The following is a 14041-nucleotide window of genomic DNA, read 5'->3' as shown; positions in this document are numbered from 1 at the left end:
TCCATAATTTGGGGATAATAATTTATGTCTTACAGTATCATCATGAGCAATGAGTAATATCCCACACATAAATGCCTACAACATTAACACAAAGAAGGACCTTGAAAAATGGACGTTGTGATGTTTTTATAACCAGGTTCACAGTTGAGTGCCCCACCCCCACCCTCATCCTCTACACTCTTACACTCTTCTCAAAGTCTTTGAGTTTTCAGAAAGAATTCATGGACTCTGCGGCTGCCTGCCTCGGGCTGGTTACCACAGCTCTGGGATGCTTCCCGTGGGGCTGGTATGCCTAATTTGTGTGAAAACAAAAGAAGTCTCCTTGTCGAGGGCTCAGAGTCCATTCTTTCTATTATGGTTCAAGACACACTTGCCTTCTTCTCTTCCACACCTTCCACTTACCATTTAGAGGACTAGAGATAAAAATAGCAAACACTTGGGCTTCCCTGGTGGCGCAGAGGTTGAGAGTCCGCCTGCCGATGCAGGGGACACGGGTTCGTGCCCCGGTCCGGGAAGATCCCACATGCCGCGGAGCGGCTGGGCCCGTGAACCATGGCTGCTGAGCCTGCGCGTCCGGAGCCTGTGCTCCGCAATGGGAGAGGCCACAACAGTGAGAGGCCCGCATACCGAAAAAAAAAAAAAAAATTAAAAAAAAAAAAAAATAGCAAACACTTATCTCCTTATTACTAAGGACATTGTTCTAAGAGCTTGATTGCATTATCCAGGGCACGAAGCAGTTAAGTAACTTGCTCAGGATCACATCAGTAGTGACAGAGCCAGAGTGTGATCCCAAGGTTTTAACTAGAGAGTTGATAGGACCTCAAGTTGTGCCCCTCTCCTGGGGGTAGAAGATATTTCTGCCTCCCATTTAGACAAAATAGATAAGCGAAAAGAGAAACAATGGACATGGTGTGAGACCATGTGGCCACGGCTTGGTCACCTCCCAGCTGTGCATTTGTGATCACTTCACTTTAACATCCTTGAATCTCTGTTCTCAACTTTTTAAAGGGGGAAAAAATGAAACTCTTCTTAACTCATAAGTCTGTTCTGGGGATAAAATGACGTCACATGCACGAAAGTGCTCTGAAAACCATAAAGTGATGTACAAATGCTGTTAGGCAGAATAAAGCATTCTAAAACAATAACTTCTCTAATTCAAATAATACATGTTTTATTTCATTTGAATCAATTAAAGCCAAAACAGAATATTTTTGGCTGAATTCTGCCTTTCATTTAATGTGTAGGGACCGCAATTTCACACATTGTCCTTCCATTTGTAGGCTGGATAATTTGTAGGATTCTTTAAACACCATTTGATCCTTTTAAAAACAAAAGCTTACAGACAAATAAGCTTACTTGTTATACCAGTAAGCTTTTAATGACAAATTAGATTTTGGATTGTTCCTTTTTCTCAACCTGGAAATTGAACTTGGCTTAAGTAGCTGGATGGACTTACTCTGCTTTTTGTTTTCGGCTTTTAGACTGCTGGAGGATCTTGATGCCCATCTTAAAAAGCTGGTCTCCTTCATCTGTGAAAATTTTCTTTGTTTTCTTTTTTACTGTATATGGACAAACAAGGACAAATAGCATTATTTTTGTGTTTTATATTTTAAAAATAATGTGCTTGAATATTAGTTTGGGGTTCTCTCTCATTTTCTAACTTCTGCATTTCAAGATCACCTCACCTTTGGTCAGATGGTAGAAGCTGCCTACAAAAGTACTCTCTTCCTCTCTTTTGTGAAAGGTCTTGGAGGGTAGAGGAGACAGACAGATGTTTCTGATGGTAGGAGGGAGAGAGGTGTTCCAGGTGTGGGAAGAGGGTACAAAGTCCTGTAAGCAGAAGACAGGAAGCAAGGCCTCTAAGGGAAGGGGTTGCCTGGTATATTCTACAGGCTGGATCTTAGACACCAGGCTCTCAGCTCTCAGATCCCTTGTCTGAACCTTAAGATTTCATGAGCAATCTTATGATTGGGCATCTCCAAGATGACCATTGTGTACCTAGGATTGGAAGAGAGAATCTTCCTGAAAATTTTGCTCTGCCCAAGGCTCCCCCCTCCTCCCCAGAACCTTTCTCAGACCTTTCTAGCCTGAGAACTGTTGGGGATGAGCATCAGGAATAAGAGGGCAGAGTACGTGTGCCAAGACACACTTTGGACCTTGGAGAAGACACACAGAGAGAGTATCAACAATAATTTGCCTTGTGGGATGGAGACTCAGAGTAAATTTTATAGCATTTAAGGAAAATAAGGAAACAGGAATTTACCTGCTACAATAATAATATTTTAAAACATTTATATAACAATTCACAATTTTCAAAACATAGCACCGGTTTACATATGGGGAAAGCTGTTTAGAAGGAGAGTCTGCTTTAGAGCCCCCACCCCAACACACACACACACGCACATACACACAAACACACACACACACACACACCTCTCCATAGTATCACAGTGCCTCTTGAAGTCCATTATGACACTCACTGAAACCTCTGATTAGGTGAACCACATCTGAAGTCATTTTATTTTATTATTTTTTTTAACATCTTTATTGGAGTATAATTGCTTTACAATGGTTTGTTAGTTTCTGCTTTATAACAAAGTGAATCAGCTATACATATGTCTCCATATCTCCTCCCTCTTGTGTCTCCCTCCCACCTCTCTAGGTGGTCACAAAGCACCAAGCTAATCTCCCTGTGCTATGTGGCTGCTTCCCACTAGCTATCTATTTTACGTTTGGTAGTATATATAAGTCCATGCCACTCTCTCACTTTCGTCCCAGCTTACCCTTCCCCCTCCCCGTGTCCTCAAGTCCATTCTCTACGTCTGTGTCTTTATTCCCGTCCTGTCCCTAGGTTCTTCAGAACCTTTTTTGATTTTTGGATTCCATATATATGTGTTAGCATACAATATTTGATTTTCTCTTTCTGACTTACTTCACTCTGTACGACAGAATCTAGGTCCATCCAACTCACTATAAATAACTCAATTTCATTTCTTTTTATGGCTGTGCAATATCCCATTGTATATACGTGCCACATTTTCTTTATCCATTCATCTGTTAATGGACACTTAGGTTGCTTCCATGTCCTGGCTATTGTAAATAGAGCTGCAATGAACATTGTGGTACATGACTCTTTTTGAATTATGGTTTTCTCAGGGTATATGTCCAGTAGTGGGATTGCTGGGTCATATGGTAGTTCTGTTTTTAGTTTTTTAAGGAACCTCCATACTGTTCTCCATAATGGCTCTATCAATTTACATTTCCACCAATAGTGCAAGAGGGTTCCCTTTTCTCCACACCCTCTCCAGCATTTATTGTTTGTAGATTTTTTGATGATGGCCATTCTGACTGGTGTGAGGTGATACCTCATTGTAGTTTTGATTTGCATTTCTCTAATGATTAGTGATGTTGAGCATTCTTTCATGTGTTTGTCGGCAATCTGTATATCTTCTTTGGAGAAATGTCTATTTAGCTCTTCTGCCCATTTTTGGATTGGGGTTGTTTTTTTTTTTTGATATTGAGTTGCATGAGCTGCTTGTAAATTTTGGAGGTTAATCCTTTGTCAGTTGCTTCGTTTGCAAATATTTTCTCCCATTCTGAGGGTTGTCTTTTCTTCTTGTTTATGGTTTCCTTTGCTGTGCAAAAGCTTTTAAGTTTCATTAGGTCCCATTTGTTTATTTTTGTTTTGATTTCCATTTCTCTAGGAGGTGGGTCAAAAAGGATCTTGCTGTGATGTATGTCATAGAGTGTTCTTCCTATGTTTTCCTCTACTATTTTTATAGTGTCTGGCCTTACATTTAGGTCTTTAATCCATTTGGAGTTTATTTTTGTGTATGGTGTTAAGGAGTGTTGTAATTTCATTCTTTTACAAGTAGCTCTCCAGTTTTCCCAGCACCACTTATTGAAGAGGCTGCCTTGTCTCCATTGTATATTCTTGCCTCTTTTATCAAAAATAAGGTGACCATATGTGCGTGGGTTTATCTCTGGGCTTTCTATCCTGTTCCATTGATCTATATTTCTATTTTTGTGCCAGCACCATACTGTCTTGATTACTGTAGTTTTGTAGTATAGTCTGAAGTCCAGGAGCCTGATTCCTCCAGCTCCGTTTTTCTTTCTGAAGATTGCTGAAGTCATTTTAAAGGAGAGGCATTCTGGGATTTGATGCCTCATTAACAAGACAACAAAGAACTTTTAAAGTGGTTCTTGTTTTTCTTCTTCCTGACAAGATATCAGAGTTGTGCACTTTCTTTTGTAAATTAAAAAACAAACCCAAACACAACAAACTTAAAAGTCAGTTTACAACTATTTTGAATGCTTCAAGTTATCCAATCAATTTAGTAACACCAGACAAGTTTTGTGTCTGACTTCTGCTTTGGGTTGTATATTACCTATACTTATGATTAAAGAGGAAAAATAATGGGAAAAATCTACTCATCTGTGTTTGGAATAGCAATTGCTCCTATTAACATGCTTTCAAAGAGTGAGAATAAATTTTGAAAGGTTGACTCTGCATCCATATACATATGAGAAATGATTTACCACTACAGATTTCTAGCCATGGCTTTTACCTTTACGTGTAATTTTCTTTTTGGTTTTCCAAATGTATTAAAATACAAGTTTTCTTTAACACAAGAGGGCTCAATTATCAGAAAAAGTTATCTTGACAACACTTTGATTTTCTTTTTATGGTTTAATGATTTCAAAATTTGGGGAAAATTACAGTCAGGAAATGATTTGTGGATTTGAGGAGACCATTCTGAAGTTGATGTAAAAGACCTTCATGACTCTGAAGTCCTTTGAATGGCCAACTGTTTTGTACTGGTAGGGGCTCTAAGGTGACTGAGAAGTGGTGGGGATGAGCATCAGGAATAAAAGGGAGAATAGGTGTGCTAGAGAAGTATTTAAGGCAGCAGTAATTGTGGAAAGTGCTCCAACTAGATGAGTTTGTATTTCAGGGTTTGTCAGAGATATAATTTGTAGAGAGTTCTAGATACTTTATTACTTCTGCAGTCTTATTATCATTACTCCCTATCTAACTTGGGGACTGTTATGGGCTGAATTGTGTCCTTCAAAATTCATATATTGAAGTCCCAACCCCCAGTACCTCAGAATGTAACCTTATTTGGAGATAAGGTCTTTAAAGAAGTGATTAAATGAGGCCATTAGGTTGGGGCCCTAATCCAATACGACAGGTATCCTTATAAGCAGAAGAAACACCAGGAGCATGCGGGCACAGAAAAAGATCATGTAAGGACACATTGAGAAGGTGACCCTTTGTAAGCCAAGGAAAGAAGCCTTAGAATGAAACCAACCCTGCAAACACCTTGATCATGGACTTCCAGCCTCCAGAACTGTAAGAAAATAAATTTCTGCTGTGTAAGCCACCTTGCCTATGGTATTTTGTTATGGCAGCCATAGCAAACTAATACTGATGCCAACTCCAAATCACAAGGAAAACAAGCTGTCCCTTCTCCCTGTGAGAAAGGATGCCCCAAACTCAGTTTCTGATCAGATCAGTGGCTACCTTCTAAAAGCAAGAGGGACTGAAATTTCCCATGGCCCCCCAAGGTTTCCAGGTGCTGGACATCTGACTTTCCCAGGCAGCTGGATGCCCAAGTAGCTCACGTCTGACAAAGTCACTTTCTCATGATTGTACTCAAAGTACAGTGTAGTAGGTAGACCTTGCATATGTCCAGAAATACTTGGACTCAGATTACCTTTCTGTGAGATGGTGGGAGAAATGGGAATCTATGCCTTATCCTGCTCATACTTCAGTTGTAAAATTCTCTAATCAAGTCTATTTCTTAATTCCTGTCATTTGCCATTGTGGAATTCGTGCAGAATCCTCTTGTTCATAATGACTAGAAGCAAATCTTTAGAACAAAAATGGCCCACCTGCTTGTTTCAGATATTAACGAGAAGAAGGAAAGCTGGAGACAACTTGTTCTCTGTCATTCATACGTTTACTCGTTCATTTAATAGGTATGAACTGATACTCACCATGTGTTAGACACAATGCTAGATATTGTGTCTTAGCCTGGTGGAGACAAACATGTTTACCAAAAATTACAAGGCCACGTGGTAGGCACTACATAAGAAGGCACTGTGGGAGTAAAGGAGGCTTCTTTGTTTGTAAGCAACAGAAACCAAATATGATTGACTTAAGCCAAAGAAACTTATTAGGAGGTTCATAGACTCAATGGGGTTGATCAGGAATCAAAGTATCTCTGGAAGCAGAGGCAGACATTGCTACTGGGATGGACTAGAATCCAATCCTTTTAGGACCTTCCTCTCTCTGTTGAGGAAGACTCCATGATGAATCTGATGGGTCAGCAGGGAAAACAAGGTTTCTCATTACCTTCCTATAAAAATGTATCCATTGGGGAAGATCTAATTCCTCAGAGGAAATTGGGATGGTGAGAAGGGTAAAATGGGTGATGGGAAGCCCACAAACAGCAAATGCCCACCCATTTCATGCCCCTTACTCTGGCTTTGTGAAATAAAGAAATCTTCACAGATGAAATGGCACTTTAGATAGTTCTTAAAACGTAGGTAGGAATTTGTCAGGCCAAGAAGATGAAACTGGTGTTCCATTTGGAGGAAACAGTCTATGCAAATGAACTGGGGGGCAGTGTATCTTGAAGAATGAGAGCTTGAGTGTCACGGCTGGTCATGCAGTCAAAGCTGGCTACGGAAGTAAGCGATACTGAGGAGAGCGGACACAGGGGTGAAGAAGGAGAGAGAGGAGGGAACTGAGGTCATTGTGAAGGTGAAGGCAGGTTTGGTAGGAGAAAGAGAGAGAATAGAAGTGGCAGGAGGATGGCTCTGATCAGAGACAATTGTTTTGGAGTTTGAATAGAGACAAGTTGATTGGAGTCAAGGAGGTTCAACAAGTAAGGCAAGGTCTTTCAACATATATATTTAACCCTCCAAGGTGCTGGTGGCCTATAGCCATTGGCTGATTGATGTGGGAGTAAAAAAGCCCAGCCCCCTTGCCTATACAAAGGGGGCAATCCTCCAGGGCAATTCGTTCTTCAAAGCCCTAAACTTCTGAAACTCTTATCTTTGCTCAGCTCCTTTCCTTGCCCTAGCCTGCATTCCTCACTTTCTTGTATGTTTCACCAGAAAATCTAGAACTTTAGCACTTAAATTTAAGTATATAAATACCATCTAAATTATCTAGAAAAATAAAAGGGAAAAGAATAATGAATTCATTATTTTGAATCTCAAATTATAGTTACGTTGTGAACCACATAAAGGATCACTGAGAGTTAAAAGAATGTTTTGTCACTGAGAGTTAAAGGAGATGAATATCTTTTAGTCTGACTAAAAATCAGGTGCTTTCACCATTAAAATGACACAAAAAGACAAAATGGGAAAATCTTTGCCCTGCAGAAAATCTTGCCTCCACAGACACTGTATCTATCTAATTTTAATTGTCTTTAATATAAACCAACTTCAGTTTCTGATTTTCTGAATAATGCATCAGAAGAGCTCTTCACATTTGCCCTTAATGTCTGCTAGAAAGATACAATCTAAGATAAGGAGGGAGAATAACGATCCATTTCTAAAAATAACATTCCATCCAAGAAAGAATGACTCAGCAGAGTTTAGTCAGATAAAGATGCGATCAACTCAAATACACTTGAATAGAGCACAGATATTTACAACAGTCAAGTTTATTCATTCTGTCCCCAGATTATTGTCCTCAGATATCAATACCTCCAGTGGTATTTCTTAGAAATGGTAGACAAATTATCAGTAGAAAAAAAATTTTTTTCTCTTTAAATATGTATTAAGCAAAGCTTGAAATAAGAGGGATTCTGACAGATACAAATCACAATCTAAAACTCTTAATTTAGCAGAAAGAAATATGGGTTATAAAACAAGTGAAGAATCAAAAATAATATATATCTATAGTTATAGTTATAAATAGGAGCTAATATTTATAAAGCACTTGGGTCCCAAGGCAATTTTCTCACTGACTGTAAAAGGAAGGCGCCATATCATTCCCATTTTACAGATGAGGTGATGTAGGCACAGAGAGGTTAAGTAACCTACCTAAGGTCATATAGCTGGTACCCAGTAGACAAGGATTCAAATCTAGGCAGTCTGACTCCAGAGTCTGTGCTCATACTACTTCTTAGAGCTACACAATATGCAGACTCATGTGTTAAATGCAAAGTTACTATCAAATGATGAACAATTTGAAAAAATAAAAAAAATTTAAATATATTTAAAAAATAAACTTATTATAATTTGTTATAAATATTTTAAAGTTGTTTATTTATAGTAATACTTCATTTATCTGACATTATTGAAAAATATGTTTCATATAAATCATTTTCCCCATTAGATGAGTCATATCCCTTTTTATTTTGACTGTTTTCTGATGGAAATCTGTCTAAAAAGGATACAGTATATTTTTCCACCTTCCCCAACAGAAGATAATGAGCATGGTGTAACCTGGTCTTGATGATTCAGAGCATCATTAGGCATACCTGACAATGCCTAGTCTGGTTGGTTTGGACAAGATTATGTAAGAAGACAGTGCTTGTGGGAGGCCTTGGATAATAGGAAGACTTTCAGTAATGAGTGGGAGCAGGGGCAAGGGAAAGATGGTGACATGCTGTACCCATGTCCTCTGGGGTGGGCAAGAGTGCCTGCTGAAAGTGGCTGGGTTGACACTTAGCTGCACTTGCTAATTTGTAACACCTTAGATCACTGTTTCCCAAAGGGTACATAAGATAATTTTAAGAAGTACACACACAAACTTTAATACTTTGATAGTTAATATATTTAATGTATATTCACCTGTAAATTCTATTTGTGTCAAGTGATGCTAATTTCCATTTTTCTTCCTTAAAAAATTAACCATGAAATATTTCAAACATCTAAAAAAAAATCCAGAAAGTGAAACACACTATAACCCTCCCCCCTTACACACACAGGTTAACAGATGGTGACATTTTGCCTTATTTGTTTTAAGTATCAACTCTAAGGAAACAGAATGTACAGAAACACCCAAGCCTCCTCCCAGCATCCTTTCTCCTTGTTCCCTCTTCAGAGGGGTTATTGTCCTGAAGTTGCTATGTAGCTATTTTACTACGTATATGTACCCAATATTATTTCTATACTTTGTATAAATAGCATCATACTGTATATACTTTTGCAACTAGGTTTTTCACTTTTTTTTTTTGCAGTACGTGGGCCTCTCACTGTTGTGGCCTCTCCCATTGCGGAGCACAGGCTCCGGACGCGCAGGTTCAGCGGCCATGGCTCACGGGCCTAGCCGCTCCGCGGCATGTGGGATCTTCCCGGACCGGGGCACGAACCCGTGTCCCCTGCATCGGCAGATGGACTCTCAACCACTTTGCCACCAGGGAAGCCCGGTTTTTCACTTTTTGAGATTTATTCATCTTGAGTCAAGCAAGTTTCATTCATTCATTTTAACAGCACCAACTGTCTGCTTAAAATTCTTTGTATGTATAATCCACTTTATGTATTCATTGCTTCATTATTTATCCTACTCATTCCATGCACATTAGGTTTTTCCACTTCTGTGTTACAAAACCAATTCTACAATAAAAATCCTCATGCACATTTCCTTCTACAGATGTGTGAGAATTTATCTAAAAGTACATGTGCCAAGTATGGGATATATGCATCTTAAACTTTACTAAATATTACCATATTGCTGTTTAAAGAGGTTGGACAAAACTTATGCTCTCACTAGTGATGTACAAGGGTTCTTGTTTCTTCACATTCTGGATCACTCATGGGGCTATCTGACCTTTTAGTTTTGCTAATCTGTGTCAAATAATTAATCTTTGCTATTGAATTTGTTTCTGCAATTACTAATGAAGTTAAGTATAATTATTGGCCTTTGGTTGTTTTCACCTTTTAGGAAAATGGGATATTACCTCACACCTGTTAGAATGGCTATCATCAAAAAGGCAAGAAATAAATGTTGGTGAGGATGTGGAGAAAAGGGAAACCTTATACACTGTTGGAAATGTAAATTGGTGCAGCCACTATGGAAAATAGTATGAAGATTCCTCAAAAAATTAAGAATGGAACTACCATGTGATCTAGCAATTCCACTTCTGGGTATTTATCCAAAGAATTTGAAAACACTAACTTGAAAAGATATGTGCACCCCTGTATTCATCACTTCATTACTTACAATAGCCAAGGTATGGAGACAACCTAAGTGCCCATCAATAGATGAATGGATAAAGAAGATGTTTTATATATATATATATATATATATATACACACATACATATACATATATATGCGGTACACACACATATACACACACACACACACACACAAAATGAAATACTACTCAGCTATCATCAAAAAAGATGAAACATGGATGAACCTTGAGGGTATTATGCTAAGTGAAATAAATCAGATGAAGAAAGACAAATACCATATGATTTCACTAATATGTGGAATATGAAAAACAAATAAAAAATAAATGAACAAACCAAACCAAACCAAAACAAACACATAGATATAGAGAACAGAGTAATGGTTAACAGAAGGGAAGTGGGGGAGAGAAGGGCAAAATGCATAAAGAGGGCCAACTGTAAGGTGATGGTTAGAAACTAAATTTTTGATGGTGAGCACACTGTAGTATATTCAGAAGCAGAAGTATAATGTTATATATATGAAACTTATATAATGTTTTAAAGTTTTTTTTGGATATGGACCATTTTTTTAAAGTCTTTACTGAATTTGTTACAATACTGCTTCTGTTTTATGTTTTGGTTTTTGGGCTGCGAGGCATGTGGGATCTTAGCTTCCTGACCAGGGATTGAACCTACATCCCCTGCATTGGAAGGTGAAGTCTTAACCACTGGACCACCAGGGAAGTCCCCAGTCCCCTTATATAATGTTATAAACCAATGTTACCTCAATAAAAAATAAATCTAAAAATAAAGAATTGCCTATTTGTATCCTTTGTTCCTTTTCTATTTGGTTTTCATGTTGATTTGTAGGTGTTCTTTATATAACCAAATATTAATTCTTTGTTGACTATATTTGTTGTTTTTTCCAGCCTGTTAGGCTTTTTTTTATGTTATAATAAAAAATATATATTCAAATTAAAATTTTTTCAGGTAGTCAAATTTATGAATTTTGCCATTATGGTTTTATTTTTATGTTTTCTAAGACCCCTTTCTTATGCCAATAACATAATTTCTTCTAAAATTATTAAAGTTTTGATAATCACATTTAGGTCTTTAATAAAACTGGAATTTTTGTATATGAGGTGGGGATGGGATCTTATGTTAATCTTCATCCAAATGATAATCAATGGTCTGTGTATAATCTGTTTATACTTTCCCAGCACCACTCATTGAAGAGGCTATCTTTTCTCCATTGAATGTTCTTGCCTCCTTTGTCATAAATTGGGTGCTCATATGTGTGTGGGTTTATCTGGGCATTCTATCCTATACCATTCATCTACATTTCTGTTTTTGTGCCAGTACCATACTGTCTTGATTACTGTGGCTTTGAGGTATAGTTTGAAGTCAGGGAGCCTGATTCCTCCAACTGTTTTTCTTTCTCAAGATTGCTTTGGCTATTCAGGGTCTTTTGTGTTTCTATACGAATTGTAAAATCTTTTGTCCTAATTCTGTGAAGAATACCATTGGTAGTTTGATAGGGATTGCATTCAATCTGTAGATTGCTTTGGGTAGTATAGTCATTTTCACAATACTGATTCTTCCAATCCAAGAACATGGCATATTTCTCCATCTGTTTATGTCATCTTTGATTTCGTTCATCAGTGTTTTGTAGTTTTCTGAGTACAAGTCTTTCACCTCCTTAGGCAGGTTTATTCCTAGGTATTTTATTCTTTTTGTTGCAATGGTAAATGGGAGTGTTTCCTTAATTTCTCTCTTTGATTTTTTGTTGTTGCTGTATAGGAATGCCAGAGCTTTTTGTGCATTAACTTTGTATACTGAAACCTTACCAAATTCATTGATTAGTTCTAGTGGTTTTCTGGTGGCATCTTTAGGATTTTCTATGCATAGTATCATGCCATCTGCAAACAGTGACAGTTTTACTTCTTCTTTTCCAATTTGTATTCCCTTTATTTCCTTTTCTTCTCCGATTGCTCTGACCAGGACTTCCAAAACTATGCTGAGTAAGAGTGGTGAGACTGGACATTCTTGTCTTGTTCCTGATCTTAGTGGAAATGCTTTCAGTTTTTCACCATCGAGTATGATGCTTGTGGTGGGTTTGTCATATATGGCCTTTATTAAGTTGAGGTAGGTTCCCTCTATGCCCACTTTCTGGAGAGTTTTTATCATAAATCGGTGTTGAATTTTGTCAAAAGCTTTCTCTGCATCTATTCAGATGATCATATGGTTTTTATTCCTTAATTTTTTAATATGGTGTATCACATTGATTGATTTGCGTATATTGAAGAAACCTTGCATCCCTGGGATAAATCCCACTTGATCATGGTGTATGATCCTTTTAATGTGCTGTTGGATTCTGTTTGTTATTATTTTGTTCAGGATTTTTGCATCTAAGTTCATCAGTGATATTGGTCTATAATTTTCTACTTTTGTGATATCTTTTTCTGGTTTTGGTATCCGGGTGATGGTGGCTTCGTAGAATGAATTTGGGAGTGTTTCTCCCTCTGCAATTTTTTGGAAGAGTTTGAGAAGGATAGGTGCTAGCTCTTCTCTATATGTTTGATAGAATTCACCTGTGAAGCCATCTGGTCCTGGACTTTTGTTTGTTGGAAGATTTTTTTGTTTTTTTTTGCGGTACGCAGGCCTCTCACTGTTGTGGCCTCTCCCATTGAGGAGCACAGGCTCCAGACGTGCAGGCTCAGTGGCCATGGCTCATGGGCCCAGCCACTCCATGGCATGTGGGATCCTCCCGGACCGGGGCACAAACCCGTGTCCACTGCATCAGCAGGCGGACTCTCAACCACTGTGCCACCAGGGAAGCCCTGTTGCAAGATTTTTAATCACAGTTTCAATTTCATTACTTGTGATTGGTCTGTTCATATTTTAGATTTCTTCCTGGTTAAGTTTTGGAAGGTTATACCTTTCTAAGAATTTCTCCATTTCTTCCAGGTTGTCCATTTTATTGGCACAGAGTTGCTTGTAGTAGTCTCTTATAATCCTTTGTATTTCTGCAGTGTCTGTTGTGATTTATCCTTTTTCATTTCTAATTTTATTGATTTGCATCCTCTCCCCTTTTTTCTTGATGAGTCTGGCTAAGGGTTTATCAGTTTTGTTTATATTCTCAAAGAACCAGTTTTAGTTTTATTGATCTTTGCTATTGTTTTTATTTTTATTTCATTTATTTCTGCTCTGGTCTTTATGATTTCTTTCCTTCTACTGACTTTGGGTTTTTTTTGTTCTTCTTTCTCTAGTTGTTTTAATTGTAGGGTTAGATTGTTTATTTGAGATTTTTCTTGTTTCTTGAGGTGAGACTTAATTGCTATAAACTTCCCTCTTAGAACTGCTTTTGCTGCATCCCATAGGTTTTGCGTCATCGTGTTTTCATTGTCATTTGTTTCTATGCATTTTTAAAATTTCTTCTTTGATTTCTTCAGTGATCTCTTGGTTATTTAGTACAGCCCTGTTTACCCTCCATGTATTTGTGGTTTTTTACAGTTTTTTCCTGTAATTGATTTTCAATTTCATAGCGTTGTGGTCAGAAATGATGCTTGATACGATTTCAATTTTCTTAAGTTTTCTGAGGCTTGATTTGTGACCCAAGATGTGATCAATCCTGGAGAAGGTTCCATGTGCACTTGAGAAGAAAGTGTATTCTGCCACTTCTGGGTGGAATATTCTATAAATATCAATTAAATGTATCTGGTCTATTGTATCATTTAAAGCTTGTGTTTCCTTATTTATTTTCTGTTTGGATGATCTCTCCATTGGTGTAAGTGGGGTGTTAAAGTCCCCTACTATTATTGTGCTACTGTTGATTTCTCCTTTCATGGTTGTTAGCATTTGCCTTATGTATTGAGGTGCTCCTATGTTGGGTGCATAAACAT

General features: G+C 37.8%; 1 protein-coding gene across 1 annotated transcript in view; it reads right to left on the bottom strand.

Moving 5' to 3' along the window:
- Positions 1-14041, bottom strand: part of SEL1L2 (SEL1L2 adaptor subunit of SYVN1 ubiquitin ligase) — a gene marked incomplete at both ends in the record, with an annotated part of 111175 nt that overhangs the window by 56964 nt on the left and 40170 nt on the right. Inside the window, one exon of the mRNA XM_082856803.1 lies at positions 1457-1559. Coding sequence (XP_082712929.1) covers positions 1457-1559 — 103 coding nt within the window. The remainder of the gene's footprint in view (positions 1-1456; positions 1560-14041) is intronic.

The sequence above is a fragment of the Leucopleurus acutus genome, assembly GCF_964270905.1.
Source record: "Leucopleurus acutus genome assembly, chromosome: 16".
Classification (NCBI taxonomy): Eukaryota; Metazoa; Chordata; class Mammalia; order Artiodactyla; family Delphinidae; genus Leucopleurus; species Leucopleurus acutus.
The sequence above is the reverse complement of the archived record's forward strand: the minus strand, read 5'-3'. Positions and strand labels throughout refer to the sequence as shown.